General features: G+C 44.4%; 1 protein-coding gene across 14 annotated transcripts in view; it reads left to right on the top strand.

Moving 5' to 3' along the window:
• The window catches only part of KCNMA1 (potassium calcium-activated channel subfamily M alpha 1), a 725,195-nt gene that overhangs the window by 498,451 nt on the left and 213,263 nt on the right, over positions 1–13,481 (top strand). For all 14 annotated transcript variants that reach the window (XM_090278265.1, XM_090278262.1, XM_090278261.1 and 11 more), the window contains exon 10: positions 12,766–12,876. In XM_090278265.1, coding sequence (XP_090134391.1) covers positions 12,766–12,876 — 111 coding nt within the window. The remainder of the gene's footprint in view (positions 1–12,765; positions 12,877–13,481) is intronic.

Raw genomic sequence — 13,481 nt, 5'->3', positions numbered from 1 at the left:
GTCTCCAACCGACGATCAGTGTCCATGGATCATTTATACCTGTTCATTGACTCGACCCTTCCCCTTCTTTCCCCTTTTATCTCCCTCCCCCAGCCCTGCTGGTCACTGTCAGTCTTGCTTGTAATTTCTTAACTTTCAGTAAGAACTAGAGTAGCAGGAGCTCCTCCTGGAACATCCTCTGCAAGGTACACTTTCCGGGTTTATTTCAGAACTTTGGGTGGGAATATTAACCCTCAGGAGGCTGCATCCTTCTGGAGGCAGTGAGGGCAGTCTGCCTTCAAACTCAGGTGTGTCCTTAGGGTTGTAAGGAGCCCCAAAGCCATAGAGGTGGGAAGACTTGATTGTGCTTGTACATCTAAAAATGAAAACGAAGTGCTTTCTTTAATGTTCTCTCATGTAAATACTTATATTTTGAAGAGTATTCAGTAATTCAGGACAAAATGTCAAGAACTAGGAATAGCTAGAGCACAGTTAGTTCCCTGCCTCACCGTCCATTCCTGTTATTCTCTCCACTGGTTCATTCATTCAGTGCAAGATGTTCTCTGACTACCTCAGTGCCAGGCACAATGCTGGGTTGTGCTGGGTGCCAGGGCTTCAGCGGTGAGTAGACTACCCACGGGACCTGTCCTCGTGGAGGTGGCAGTCTCCAGGAGGTTACAGGCAATGAGCAAGGGTTGACAGAAGAAGTTACCAGGCATCATGAGTTTTAATATATGCAGCAAAAACAGTTAAAACCAAAGATTCTGATATACAGTATTTCCTCACTTATCGCAGGTATTACATTCTAGACTCCCCACCACCCCCGCGATAGGTGAAAATCTGTGAAGTAGGAACCTTACATTTATTTTAGTTTTATATATATTTTAAGGCTTTATAAACCCTTGCCACACACTTATAAACTGTTCCCAGTCCCTTATAACCTTTCCCACTCCCTTATTAACCTTTTCCACACTTTTATAAACACTACTTATGTTCTTAAACATATTTTACACTCTTAAACCTTTATAACTTTAACAACATACGTATACATTACCGCAAAATTCCTCAATATAGCGAAAAATTCGTGATAAATAAATATAATATTTTTTAAAATCCCGTGATACAGAGGGGTGGCGTTAAGTGAACTGTGATATAGAGAGGGACTCCTGTAGAGCCAAACAGGGATTATTTGCCTTCAGTAAAGTGGTCCAGGGAGGCAACACCTCACAGACTGTTCAGTGACTTCTTCACCCAACTTCCGTTACCCCTGAAAGAAGTTAATACTCTAGGTTTTAAAATTCATGGTTTGTGAACCCCTCTTGCCACCTCCATGGGACTAAGTCTTAAAATCTTTCTCTCTGGGGCTCTGGTTGCCTGAACAGAGCTCTTCCACTGACCTACCAGGTGAGGCATCCGCATACCTTCCCTGGTTCCTTATTTGACTCTTTCTTCCTCTTATCAGAAATAGGCTCTTCATCTCCCTCTGCATCCTTGGATCATTTCTGATTCTACTTTCTAGGCCCTCCTGTGTGGCTGCCTTGTATCAACATGAAATTCCATTGCACTTGCTTCACCACACTGAGGTTTTGCCCACCCTGATACTAGACCTTCTTTTTTTTTTTTTTAAGAATTGGAATTTTACATGATCTACTGTGGAGGAACAGAGATTATTTCTTTACAAAGACTTGTTTAAACTACCCCTGATAGTCCACCCCCACCTAAAAGAGAACTAACATGAGTTATGTCTTCATCTTCATTCATTCCACATGTGTTTATTGAGTGCTTACTACATGCCAGGCGCTGGGGAGATGTATTTTTCTACATACCCATAAAATTCTCCAAATATGCCACATCTATTGTGAGTGGCACATTATATATTATTTGACCACCAGTGTGGTTGGGGAGTTCAAACTCAGCTTAGTTAAACTTTCCCTTTTGGTTCCCAGAGGTGACACTCTTTCCACAATAACAATTCCATTACTGCTGTTTCTGAGAATGCCCGGCCCTAGCACTTGGGAATAGCGTGCGGGTTACTTCATGTGGTGGTGTCTCGGGCCCAGTACCATGGGCCTTCTCTCCTTTCCTGTCTGCACTGAGCTTGGGTAACACTCACTCTTGCTTCTCCGCGGTCTGCATGCGGGGATTGCTCCTGGGAGTGATGCTCCCTGTGAGATGTCATTTATGATTTCTGTTTCCCAGACATCACTCTGGTTGAAATGTGACTGAAGCTTTGCATTGTACATGAACTTCCATCCTTTGACAACTAAGCCATTCAGTCTTCTTCTCGCAACGCCCACGTGAGCCCCAGCCTGAACTCCCCAGCAATGTCTTCAGATTCCTAGATTTAAAAAACCATAAATTAGCAAATCATCAGCATATCACTGGGAAGGATCATCTGGTAGCCATTCGAGTCAAAAGGAAACACGGGCCCCAATAACTGATCTTCACAAAGATATGAAGAACTGTAGACAGACAGATACAGTAAATAGGAAGACAAACAGATAATTCAAGTTGACAGGCCATCTTGGACTGATTAGGCATTCTGCTTTGATTAACATTAAACTTTCAGGGGAGGGAAAAAAATGAGATTGCCCTAATACTTTGGAACAAAGTATTGACCCCTTGACTACTTCTGAAATTCAGTACCGAGGGACAGATACCAAAAGCAAGTGTCAATTAGATGCTGTATCATATAATGTAATATGCCAGATATTTCTTTCCGATGAGAGGGGTCTTGGTGGGTGTGGATGTGGGTGCTTCTTTCTTTGCATCTGCTTTGGATTCTTATAAGTCACATCTTCTGTCCCTTTCAAACTTGAAGCTCTATTTAAAGAGACTTGGTTGCATATTAAATCAATTTCCTGATAATACTAATGGAATGAAAGCTTCCCCCCACACACTTTCCTGCTGTCTCTCTTCCTTTCCACACACTTATCAAAATGTTCTAGCTATTGTTCTGCAAACAAGAATAGAAATGTAGGTGGGAGATGAACTGTATGCCTAAAAAAATAAAAAGTCGTATTCAAGCCTAGATTTTGCTCTCAAATATTCTTTCTTCCATTAAAAAAAAAAAAAAAAAAAAAAGAATTCTGAGTTTGACTTTTCTAATTTTAGTTTCTGAAGATTCTTTCTCTTCAAACTCATATTTGATTGGCTGAATCCTAGCTGGGTCGATTTCAAATCTAAAGAAGGAACACAGCCACCTGAGACTGAGCTGCACTGTGTTTTCGGTCTTCTGGCTATGTCACTGATTCTGATGGAAGTCTTTCCAGAGCTGTGCAAAGCGGTTCTTAGTACAATAGATTTGGGGTTCATCCTGCAGCCGCTGCCGTCATACATTGAAAATAAACCAGGAAACTTTCTCACTGGCCAATTCTGGTGTCTCTGTTTATTAAAAATCTAGAGGGGCTAATTCAATGTGAGACTCATGGAAACCAGATTCCGTGACTCGCAGGGATCCAGCCTCCACATCTAGTACTGGTGTCGCATAACAGTGGCCTGTTCCTGCTCCCAGAACCACAGGGACTGCTCCAAGTGTGGGTACCAATAGTCAGTAAAACAATCTTATATCCGCTCCCTATACCTTTCCAATAAGGGAACATGGGGGCAATTCAGAGATACATGCACACCATTTCTGTGAGAAGTTTTATGACCTTGGCCACTGACCACAAAGGTCAGTGTCAGCTAGCATACAGGACAAATTTAGGAAAGCTCTCATTTAACATATTTGCTCAACTAAAAATTATTTGAGTCCCTCTCATGTTCCAGGCATTGTGCTATGCACTGTGTTTAAAAGGATGAACTAGAAGTTGTGATTCTTGCTACCCTGGAGTGTAGCTGAGACACTGACCAATCAGAATCATTCAAGAAGCCAGTGGCAGCTAAACAGAAGCTTGATTATATAGGAGTATCACCCAGAAAAATGCTTTTTTGGCAATAATTTTATTCAGTAAAATCATGAAGGTATAAAGTAACATGAAGGCTGCAAGTATTTTAGAAGGATGCTCCTAAAAGCATTGGATAATTTCCAGAGTTAAATGTACCCATTGGCATAGTTTAGGGCAAAGGTACCAGCAGGTGATTGGTGCACCAAAAACCTATGGGTCTACTGATGGCCCCAGTAAAAGAGGGGTGCAGAGAGATTTGGGAGGGTGCAGAGCTGCTGATGCTACCCTGAGGTCTGCTCTTTTCCAGATCTCCCCCCTGGGGAGTCTTATGACTCACCAAGGCCTGGAAGCTGTGGACAGCTCCCAGTTCTCTTGTGTGTAACAGAGGCTGGAGGCCTCTGAGGCCTAGGCAAGTGAGTTGACTCTACTCAGCCTAGCAGGCTAAAAGAGTATTCTAACTGGGGCAACACTCTTGGGTGTGGCTGGGGAACAAGGCCAGGATGAGTCAATTTGATTTTGGAGTCATTATGGGAGAATCAATTCCAAGGGCCTGTGCTCCAGGGGCATGAAGCATGGTTTACCAGGGGTGTTAGGGAGGGAGGGAGGGCTTCATTTGCAAATCTAAGCTAGCATACTTCCCCTCCATGGCAAAATTAAGACCCATTTCTTTGCTTGGACTAATTCTCTCTCCATTTCACTTTCATCCCCAAAGAGATAGCTGACTTTTGCCTTAATCTTCTCTTTTCTTGGTCCATCCTGTTCACAGATCTGCTTTGACCTGAATAGAGGAAAGTGCCCTTCAGTGCCCTGATCCCTCTGTAAGAGCAGAGAACCATCTAGGATTGGAAGAGTGAGGTCAAGGGAAGACTGGATTACTTAAAAATGGCCAGAGACCAATAAGTCTGCAGAAATGGGATAAATGAAATGCAAAATGAGTTGAGAGGGTTGCCGAGAGAGACAAGGAAGAACCAGGGCAATTTGTGAGAATTGGGCAGTTTTGGCATTGCTTACTTAAGAAGACTGTGTTATTCTAGGAAGGAAGGAAAAAAAGAGTAGAGAGAAAAGAAACTGAATGGTGTGATAATGTCTGCATCCTGGGTTATTGTGAGAATTAAATGAGAAACTAAAGGTAAACAAATCGACCAATTAGGGTAGATTGGTTACAGGCAACAGAAATGGATTCTTACTGATTTAAGCGGGAGAGGATTTTTTTTTTTTTTTTTGAAGGTTAGAGTGCCTTATGGAATAACAGGAAAGCTGAAGAGCCGGATCCCAGAAAGGAAGAGATGACCTGGTGAAGCAGCTCTGGGATCCAGCCAGCAGGAACACAGGGCCATCATTACAGAGTTTTGCCATCAGGATGACTCAGCCCCCAGGATGCACTGAGTGTCGTTCTGTTTAAGATTGGCTAAACTTGGGCGCAGAACCTTGATTCAAGGGCCCAGAACGATACCTGGTTGGGGAGGAGTGATTCTCTAAACTAAAAATGAGGTGCTGTTGACAAAAGGGAGGGCACTTGCTAAACAGGCAAAAACAACCAATGTCTCCTACATGGAGGTTCCCAGAATTTAATTTTAAGACCTGGACTGTAATACCCTTTAGACAATCAGCTACAGAAGATGTGGGATCATTCCTTGTGTACAGTCTAATCAGGTAGGTTTGATATGGGATGGTGGAGGTGCAGACACAGAGCCCTCTGTCGGGGGACGGTTCAGGTTCTGACCGTCTGCATAAGGCAAGATGCACCCACTTCATGAAGAAAGTTCTGGTGTGGTCAGGACATTTTCAGTGTCTTCCACCGGGGCTACCAGTAGTCTGTCCTCTGACCTTGGGGCTCTTTTTCAGAGGTGCCTTTACCACACTGTTGGGGTTATTTGCTCAACCTTCTGTCACCATTTAGGGAAACAGTGGAACAGCCAGCCTATCTCCTCCAGAATAACTCTGTTGACAGCTGGATCAGAGGATTACTTCATTCTCTTCCTCACTAGGAGGGAGAAGGCATTTCTTTCCTTTGTGATTAGCAAGTATGACAATAGATGTGGCCCTGGGTAGGAAAGGATCTTATCTTCCAACATCTCTGGGTTTTTGTTGTTGTTGTTTGTTGACTTTTGTTTTTTAAATTTGTTTTAACATAGGGTTTGGGAAGACACACATTTACAGTTGTTTTGATTTCATTTTGGTCCTTTTTATGTGTACTGTTCTTTCATAAACTTGAAACATGGTGGTGGAGCTGCAATGGCAGAATCAGTCAATGCTCTGACAGGCTTGCAGTTAACTGTTAACTTTCTTCTACCCTTACCACAGCACGGAGTCACCTAGCCACTTCCGCTCCCCCAATCAGTCCGTCGGACAACAGATAGTTCTTGAAAGCCCAGCCATTTTTGGGGGTCCAGGATGGGGCCCACCTGCCTGGATTTACCTTCATTTATTGAAGATGATGCCCATGTGGAAATCCTTTGGGACAGTCCTTTGGGAGGGCTATCTGTCATCACAGGAGGAAGTGGGGAGGCAGGAGTTGGTGTACCTTCTTCCTCTGGGGCAGTACTTAGAGTACTGACCACTGTGTGATGTGGATTGTGGGGATCTCTTGTTACCCCACCCTGCTTTCCGTGTGATAAAACGCTGCTGAATTTTTTTTGACAAGTCCTTAAAATGCATTCTTATTGCGTCAGCAGCTACCAATGGTGGGAGGCGCTGGCGGGGAGAGGCGATGAGGAAGGCATGATTAGAAGGCTCAGCAGAAAGACAAGAGATTCTAGCATATGTATTTGATATAAATATTATAGTTTCACAGAGACACTGAGATCAATATATGCCACATTTCATCTACCTCTTTGACAAAGTGAGCACAATGTATTCAGGAAAAGCTGTATAGGATTTTCAATTTACTCGGTATGATTTATTGTGACAGGATAGCTATGGGTTTTTTAAGTTCTTTATACTTGTTCCAGTAAAAATGGATATAGTATCTTTAAAAATAAACAGCCCCAAGCTATGCATTTTACATTGTCTTCCTAGAGTGAGGCTCTGCTAAAGAGATGCAAGACCCCCTTGCCCTAGTGAGACCTGATGCAGCCAGATTTGCCTCCGTCCCCACTCTTCAGCTTTTTTCTTTTTTGGCAGCGGGGGGAGGGGGATGGGGGGAGACAGTTGTGGGGAGAGTAAACAGGTAACTGAAGTAGGAAGCTGTTGCAGAGGTCTAGACAAGATAGGCTGATGGCATGAACTGAGATGGGGCCAGAGAACTAAAACCCAGTGGGAGGATTCATCAGTGTCTGTGGTGCAGCCCAGTCAGTCTGGGCCTCTTCATTTTATAGTGACTGGTCCCTGATTGCACAGGACTTGAGCTCCTTCCAGCGGCACCAGTTGCTGCCTCTATTTGAAGGCGTCAAACTACGGGGATAGGTCTGCCCCTGCTCTGGCATTCACTTGGCACTGCCTCTCTGGACCTTGGTTTCCACATTAGAATGATGCAGACACTAGACTCTATATTCACCAAGGGCAACTCCGACACAAAGATACATGTGAGAAGATGCAAGGGAGCCCATCACGGTCACAGTCCCTTTTTCAAAGGCTGCTGGCTACCAGAGTCTTTTTAAAAGTGTGTAGATTTTTGGTATCATTGAGCTAAGCTCAGCCTCAGTGACTCTGGCCTCGTTTCCTAGAGCTTTGAGGAGCTTTGTCTGGTGGCCCCCTCTCTGCCCTCCTGTCATGCCTCCAGCCCTAAGTCAGTTCCACGAAGCTGTCCACTCTGAAAAGCACCAGTGCCATGGAGCTCTGAAACTGAGGTTCCAACTCCACAGGGGCATTCCAGTTTCCTGACCCATTTCCAAGAAGGGAGCAGAGCAATTGAGGAGCATGTATAGGATTTCATTCTGGAGGTGAAGATGCATAATAACACCCATATGTACAGTATTTAGTGACTTGTTTCTGGTGAGCCCTGACAGTGTTCATAATAGTCAAGCATTATTCTTATTCTGCTTAAGTCACACTCAGCCCCTTGATGCCACGCACGCTCCCTGACCTGCTGGGATTACCTGCCTCTAATTCAGTTGCACCTGTGTTTATGGAGCCCTTACCCCGTACCAGCCATGCTTGCTTACACTCGATGAGTAACACCTTCTCACCACATCCATCTGCTACTGTTTTTTCTTTTCAGGTGCTTCCTCATGCGTCCGAGATGGATCTTTTAATCCTGAACATTAACATTAGTTTATCCCAAGAAAGATTTGTTCACAGAACTAAACAAAGCTTTAAAAACCAAAAAGTACATCCAATGGCAAATGGTTATTGATTTAGGTTTGTTAGCCATCTTCGCAGACCAGGTGGCCAGGCCCACTAGGAATTAGTCATTATGATCGCCAGCGGTCTAAAAATGTTCAAATCTAGAGCCGCAGATGGAAGCCTCAGTTGCTATGTTCATAGTATAACTTTCCTAAATATTCTCCATTGTCATCTAGATTTCTGTTACCCCCTGGATCCCTGGACTGGTGAGGAAGTCCTGAGCTGGACATGGCATATAAAATCTGAAATGGACATTTGCATTACTTTGCTGCCCCTGATTTGCCCAGTGGTGTGGCGTAAGTTGAAAGTCGGCTTAGAGTTTCTTCTGTCACTCGGCCTTTGCTGCCTTGAGCCTCCTGGCCTCGCTGACCAGGTGCCACCAGACTCTAGTGATACTGCATCTCTGTGATACTTCAGGGAAGGTTTATCTCTGTCCACTCCTATCCCCACACTAAGCCTCTCTGCTGAGGAACCCTCTGACACTCCCACCACCATGTGTTCAGGAGGACATCCTGTCAGTCCAGCTCTGCCTGTCATGAGGGAGCAGAAGCTGAAATACTGAAGCCTGTGCCCTTTCCACATCATCACTTTCTTCTCAGTGAGGATTAGGGTCAGAGACCTGGGTCACATCCTGGGTGAGTCACTGTTACTTGCTGTGGGAGCTCAGGCACATCCCTTAAGGAAATTGAGGTTTAGAGAGGTTATCTGAAAAGATGCAGGTAATAGGAACACAGGGTTGTCTGATGATTAGGTGAGATTACATGGGACACAGAGCATTTATATCTGTTACATCCTGATTTACAGATATCACATGAATCCTCTCATTTAATGCTAACAATGAGCCAGACCTTTTACTAGGCCCGTCACATATATTATCTGTTTAAATAAGTCCCCAGCCCCTTAGAGATTCTGACCTCATAATTATAAAATGCAGAATAGGTACCTTGCCTAAGACTGTTCATATATTGAGTATCTGAGTTGAGCTATCGCAGGGCTATCAAAGTAGCGATCTCACATGGTATATTTGTAGGTGTCACAGAACCTGACAGAGATCACTTTGGATGAGGATCTTTTTGGCATTCTTCAAGTCACGCACAGCAAACAACCATCGCTCTGCTGCCAAGGACAGCACACCCTGCTCTCAGTCTTAGAGCATTTTCAATTATATTTTCAATCATTGAAGATACAAGAAACTCTGTTGCTTTTTTCCCCCCGCAATAACATCCTTTCCAAAACTACTGCCCCTGGAACTTTCGACTCCTGGAAATACTTCTGGGAAATAAATTTTCTCTTTTACCATCCATCCCTCGAACTCCTGCAAGGCCCTTGGCGCGTCCTCAGACATGGGCTGGTGGGAGTAGACCTTCTAATGCAGATGCTGAGTTAGAAGGGTGGCTTCTCCCCATCCATCAATTCTAACTGCATTCAAACGTTTTCAGTATGTGGGTTCCTTGATAACTCTCACTGTGTGGAAAACAAAATAGAGGGAAATGATTATTGGCACAAAAGGGGGAAGCTGTAAATCTTCAAATCAGATATAGGACAGATTGGAACAATATGGGTTCTCCAAGGTTGCCACGATAATGTATCTAATAACTCTCCTTGGGCAAAGAGGCAATCTGCTTTCAATCAATCTTGCTTTTTCTGAGCAGAAATACCAATTATGTTGAAGGAAGATTTTTTTTCCCTCCCTTTTTGATAAAGACTGCTCTCTACTCCAGAAATCATGCTGTAGCTAAAAGATATATATTTTAAATTGTCTAGAATGGTATTGGACAGCTAACACCAAATGAGAAAAGTCAATTTTTTTCCTCCTCTCTCCTGCCAGCATTTGTCTAATTCTTAAGAGAAGTGAAAGCTAATTAAAGGCTTAAGGGATAATATTGATTGCATTGGAATATATTTTATATGTACCCAGCACATTTTCAACTAAGAGAACCCTGACTCTTTCTAAGGATGAATAAATCAGCTGGCTGGGCCTTTGATTTGAGGGTGAGAGGGTGAACTCATCTCCTTCCCTTCCACTTCTCACCCATCTGTCCTAGAGATGAATGATCTTAAAAGAGGGTGAGGGAATGCTGACAGATATTCATTCAGTTCTTTGCATACAGGATAGGAAGAATGAATGTTCAGGCATTTCTCTGGCCCTCACATTGATTTGAGTCCAGCTTTGAATAATAACCAGGCTTATGCTAGTATAGAACTATGAGCTTTGCAATGCCTGGGGCAGGAGGCTGGCCAGCGGGTATTAACTTCCCAGTTCCCTCATCTATTGAATGGGGATAAGAAGCTTGCCCAGGATCACACACAACCTTGGTGGCAGGTAGAGCAAGGAATCAAAGCTGGCATACTTTCACATCCAGGTGAAACCAAGATCGGTCATGTGGAGGTACCCTTACCTTGGATCATGCTGGTCTCATTCATTCATTCATTTTTAGTCCTCCGTTAAGGATATGTTTATTGATTTTAGAGAGAGAGGAAGGAAGAGAGAGAGAGAAACATTGATGTGAGAGAAAAGCATCCATTAGTTGCCTCCCATATGTGACCCTACTGGGGATTGAACATACAACCTAGGTATGTGCCTTGACCAGGAATCGAACCTGCAAACTTTTGGTGCATGGGATGATGCTCCGACCAACTAAGCCACCTGGCCAGGGTGCTGGTCTTGTTCTTAATCATGGAAGTTTTGGGGCAGAAAGTATTAGAATTGCCCTAGGCAACCCCACTGTCGTTTGTGGAGAGGTCAAGAGGGAGGTCCTGTTTCTCAGTCAATTTCCAAACACAATTGGCAAATTTAAGATCAGATCATGCAAATTCATGTGCAGCCTGTCTTGTCCACATGAATGTGCATGTGCCACAGCAACATTTTAAGGTATTAACCAATAAAAATGTATATATAATCCAAGTGTTTAATTGATATCATGTGTTCTGAATACTATGTATTTTAGAAAGGTGCAAGTCATATGGATTTTGAGCATAAATTTGAATGGATGGTCAAGGCACCTCCCTCAGCCTAGCAGGTGCTGGCTATAGAGCACTGTGATCATGTTCGAATGTCTTGTCTAAAGTAGCCGTTGACACTCTTCCCTCTCAGTGATGGCCTCCACCCGCCCGATTGCTAAGTGCAGCTCCGTAACAATAACAGTTCATAATGGTGATATTATTAACTGCATCATGCGTATTATTGATTTACTCTTTGTTCTGCATCATTATCCTTTCACCAACGAGTTTACTGCATTATTCTCACATACTTAGTCAAGCACCAAATTACAACGAAAGGGCAGGCTCTTGTAATGGCATCTAATGGAACATTGCATAAGTGATCATCGCTGCCTCCTATTATGAGCTGCCTCCAGCCATGCGCTTTCTGCCTTATTGGAATGTGCACTGAGCAATTACCAAGTGCAAGGGACTCGGCCATTTTAAAATTTCCCACATAATCACCGTGCTTCATGTTTGCCACCTGCCCATGCCTCACAGCCCAGCCAGGGATTTGGCCTCTGTTACTATCAGCCCGAGGGGCACAGTGACCTGGGTTGAGCCCCTTGCTACAGCCTCTTTACTCTAAGCCAGCGGGTTTCATCTGTACAGTAAGTCCCTGACTTTTGGTCCTGATGCTAACTTGCACCAAAGTACTTAGTCCTGATCAAGCAGCATGTAGCAAATATTAGTGGCCATATTGTAGCCTGGTGTCAAAGTCAGATTGGTCCAGGAACCCAAAGTTGTTGGAGGAATGATTGTTCCAACAGTTCTGGAAGAGAAGCTCCTCTCCTCAGGGTGGGCCACCATCTCCAGAAATGGAAGTCCAGACCACCCTGAAACAAGGAAGATAACGCCAGCCTCATCTCTTCCTAGCTTCTCCCCATCTTTAGGTCAATTCCTTTGGCTCTCAAAGAAATCCCCGGCACTCTAGGGAAGCAGCTGTCCGGGGACACATGGAACTGCGGCTTGATCTACGATTCCATAGGCATCCCATCCCCATTTAGCCCTGAGTAATGCTCACTTACTGTAAAGTGTTACCATGCCCCCATTGTCGGAGGAGTTATGGTGGAAAAATGCAAAATTTTCCTTTTTACTGCTTATGGCCAGCAGAGCCCATAACGTGTCAAGCTGCACATTAGCCACCCTGATAAAAGTTCGCTTTCTTACCCACAAAATCATCGTTTCAGCAAGATTTGTTATCTCATTACCTGATAAGCTCTATGTCATAAACCAAGACTCATTCAGTAAATCTCCCGGGAGGACGCTTTGTGGGCAGAAAGGGAGAGATATGAATCTGCAAGGGACTTGATAATGCAGTATTTAAGTGCAAGCATAATGTCACTTATTGTTAAATGCATAAAATCACTTGGCCAAACGGTTGGGCTTTTAATAGGATTTTGTGCAGCATCAGGTGAGAAGCCATATGCCTTTTCTGTCTAGGAGTCACCGAGCAGCTGCCAGCACCGCTGCTTTGCCTCACAGCCCTCTGGGGACGGTAGCAGGGCTTTTACTGAGGCCTGGGGGTGGGGGTAATGAATGCTTTCCTGCAGCTGCGCGCTTCCTCTCTCCTGCTGGGAGTGGGTGCCTGGGTCACTGCTGGGCTGGCCTCATCTAACTGACCTCTCCTGTTCAGGCACATTGTGGTCTGTGGACACATCACTCTGGAGAGTGTTTCCAATTTCCTGAAGGACTTTCTGCACAAGGACCGGGACGATGTCAATGTGGAGATCGTCTTTCTTCACAAGTAAGAAGCCCCTGTTGTTTCGAGATGCTCCACCCAACAAGACACCCTGAGGGGCGCACCCTGAGTGTCTTCAGGAGTGGTGTGGGGTGGCATTGGGGGGCAGGGAAGAGTTGAATGAGGCATGATCCCTGCTGGCCTCATTGGAGAGGACAGTGTAAATCAATGGACAGGGAAACAACACACTAAGTCGGTGATGAGAGCAGCACCTGCCTCTGTGAAGGAAATCCTGGAGTTTATTATGGGTCACACACATCATTACTGTCCCCTCAGCCGTCTGGATCTATGCGATCCAGATGTGTCCACAGTGTCTGGTGTGGAATGATTAGCAGTATGTTGTGGTTGCTTTACGAGTGCAGGAGTGACATAATGACCACAGAAAACACAAGCCTAACGGGAACCAGCGTATAAGGTAACAACGACAACAACAAACAACGGTGGTTCCTGGAAACCTTCAGTGGGGGACACTGCTTATTGGTTACTGTGCATACAGTCTCTGTCTTAATCAACAGGAGTAAAAGGACATGCTCCGGACTCAGAATACCTGATCCGAATCTTGACCCAATCAGTTACTTGCTGAACAAGTTACTTAACTTCTCTGGGCCTCA

Source organism: Furipterus horrens, unplaced genomic scaffold, assembly GCF_987537825.1.
Source record: "Furipterus horrens unplaced genomic scaffold, mFurHor1.1.pri manual_scaffold_5, whole genome shotgun sequence".
NCBI classification, from domain to species: Eukaryota; Metazoa; Chordata; class Mammalia; order Chiroptera; family Furipteridae; genus Furipterus; species Furipterus horrens.
The sequence above is the reverse complement of the archived record's forward strand: the minus strand, read 5'-3'. Positions and strand labels throughout refer to the sequence as shown.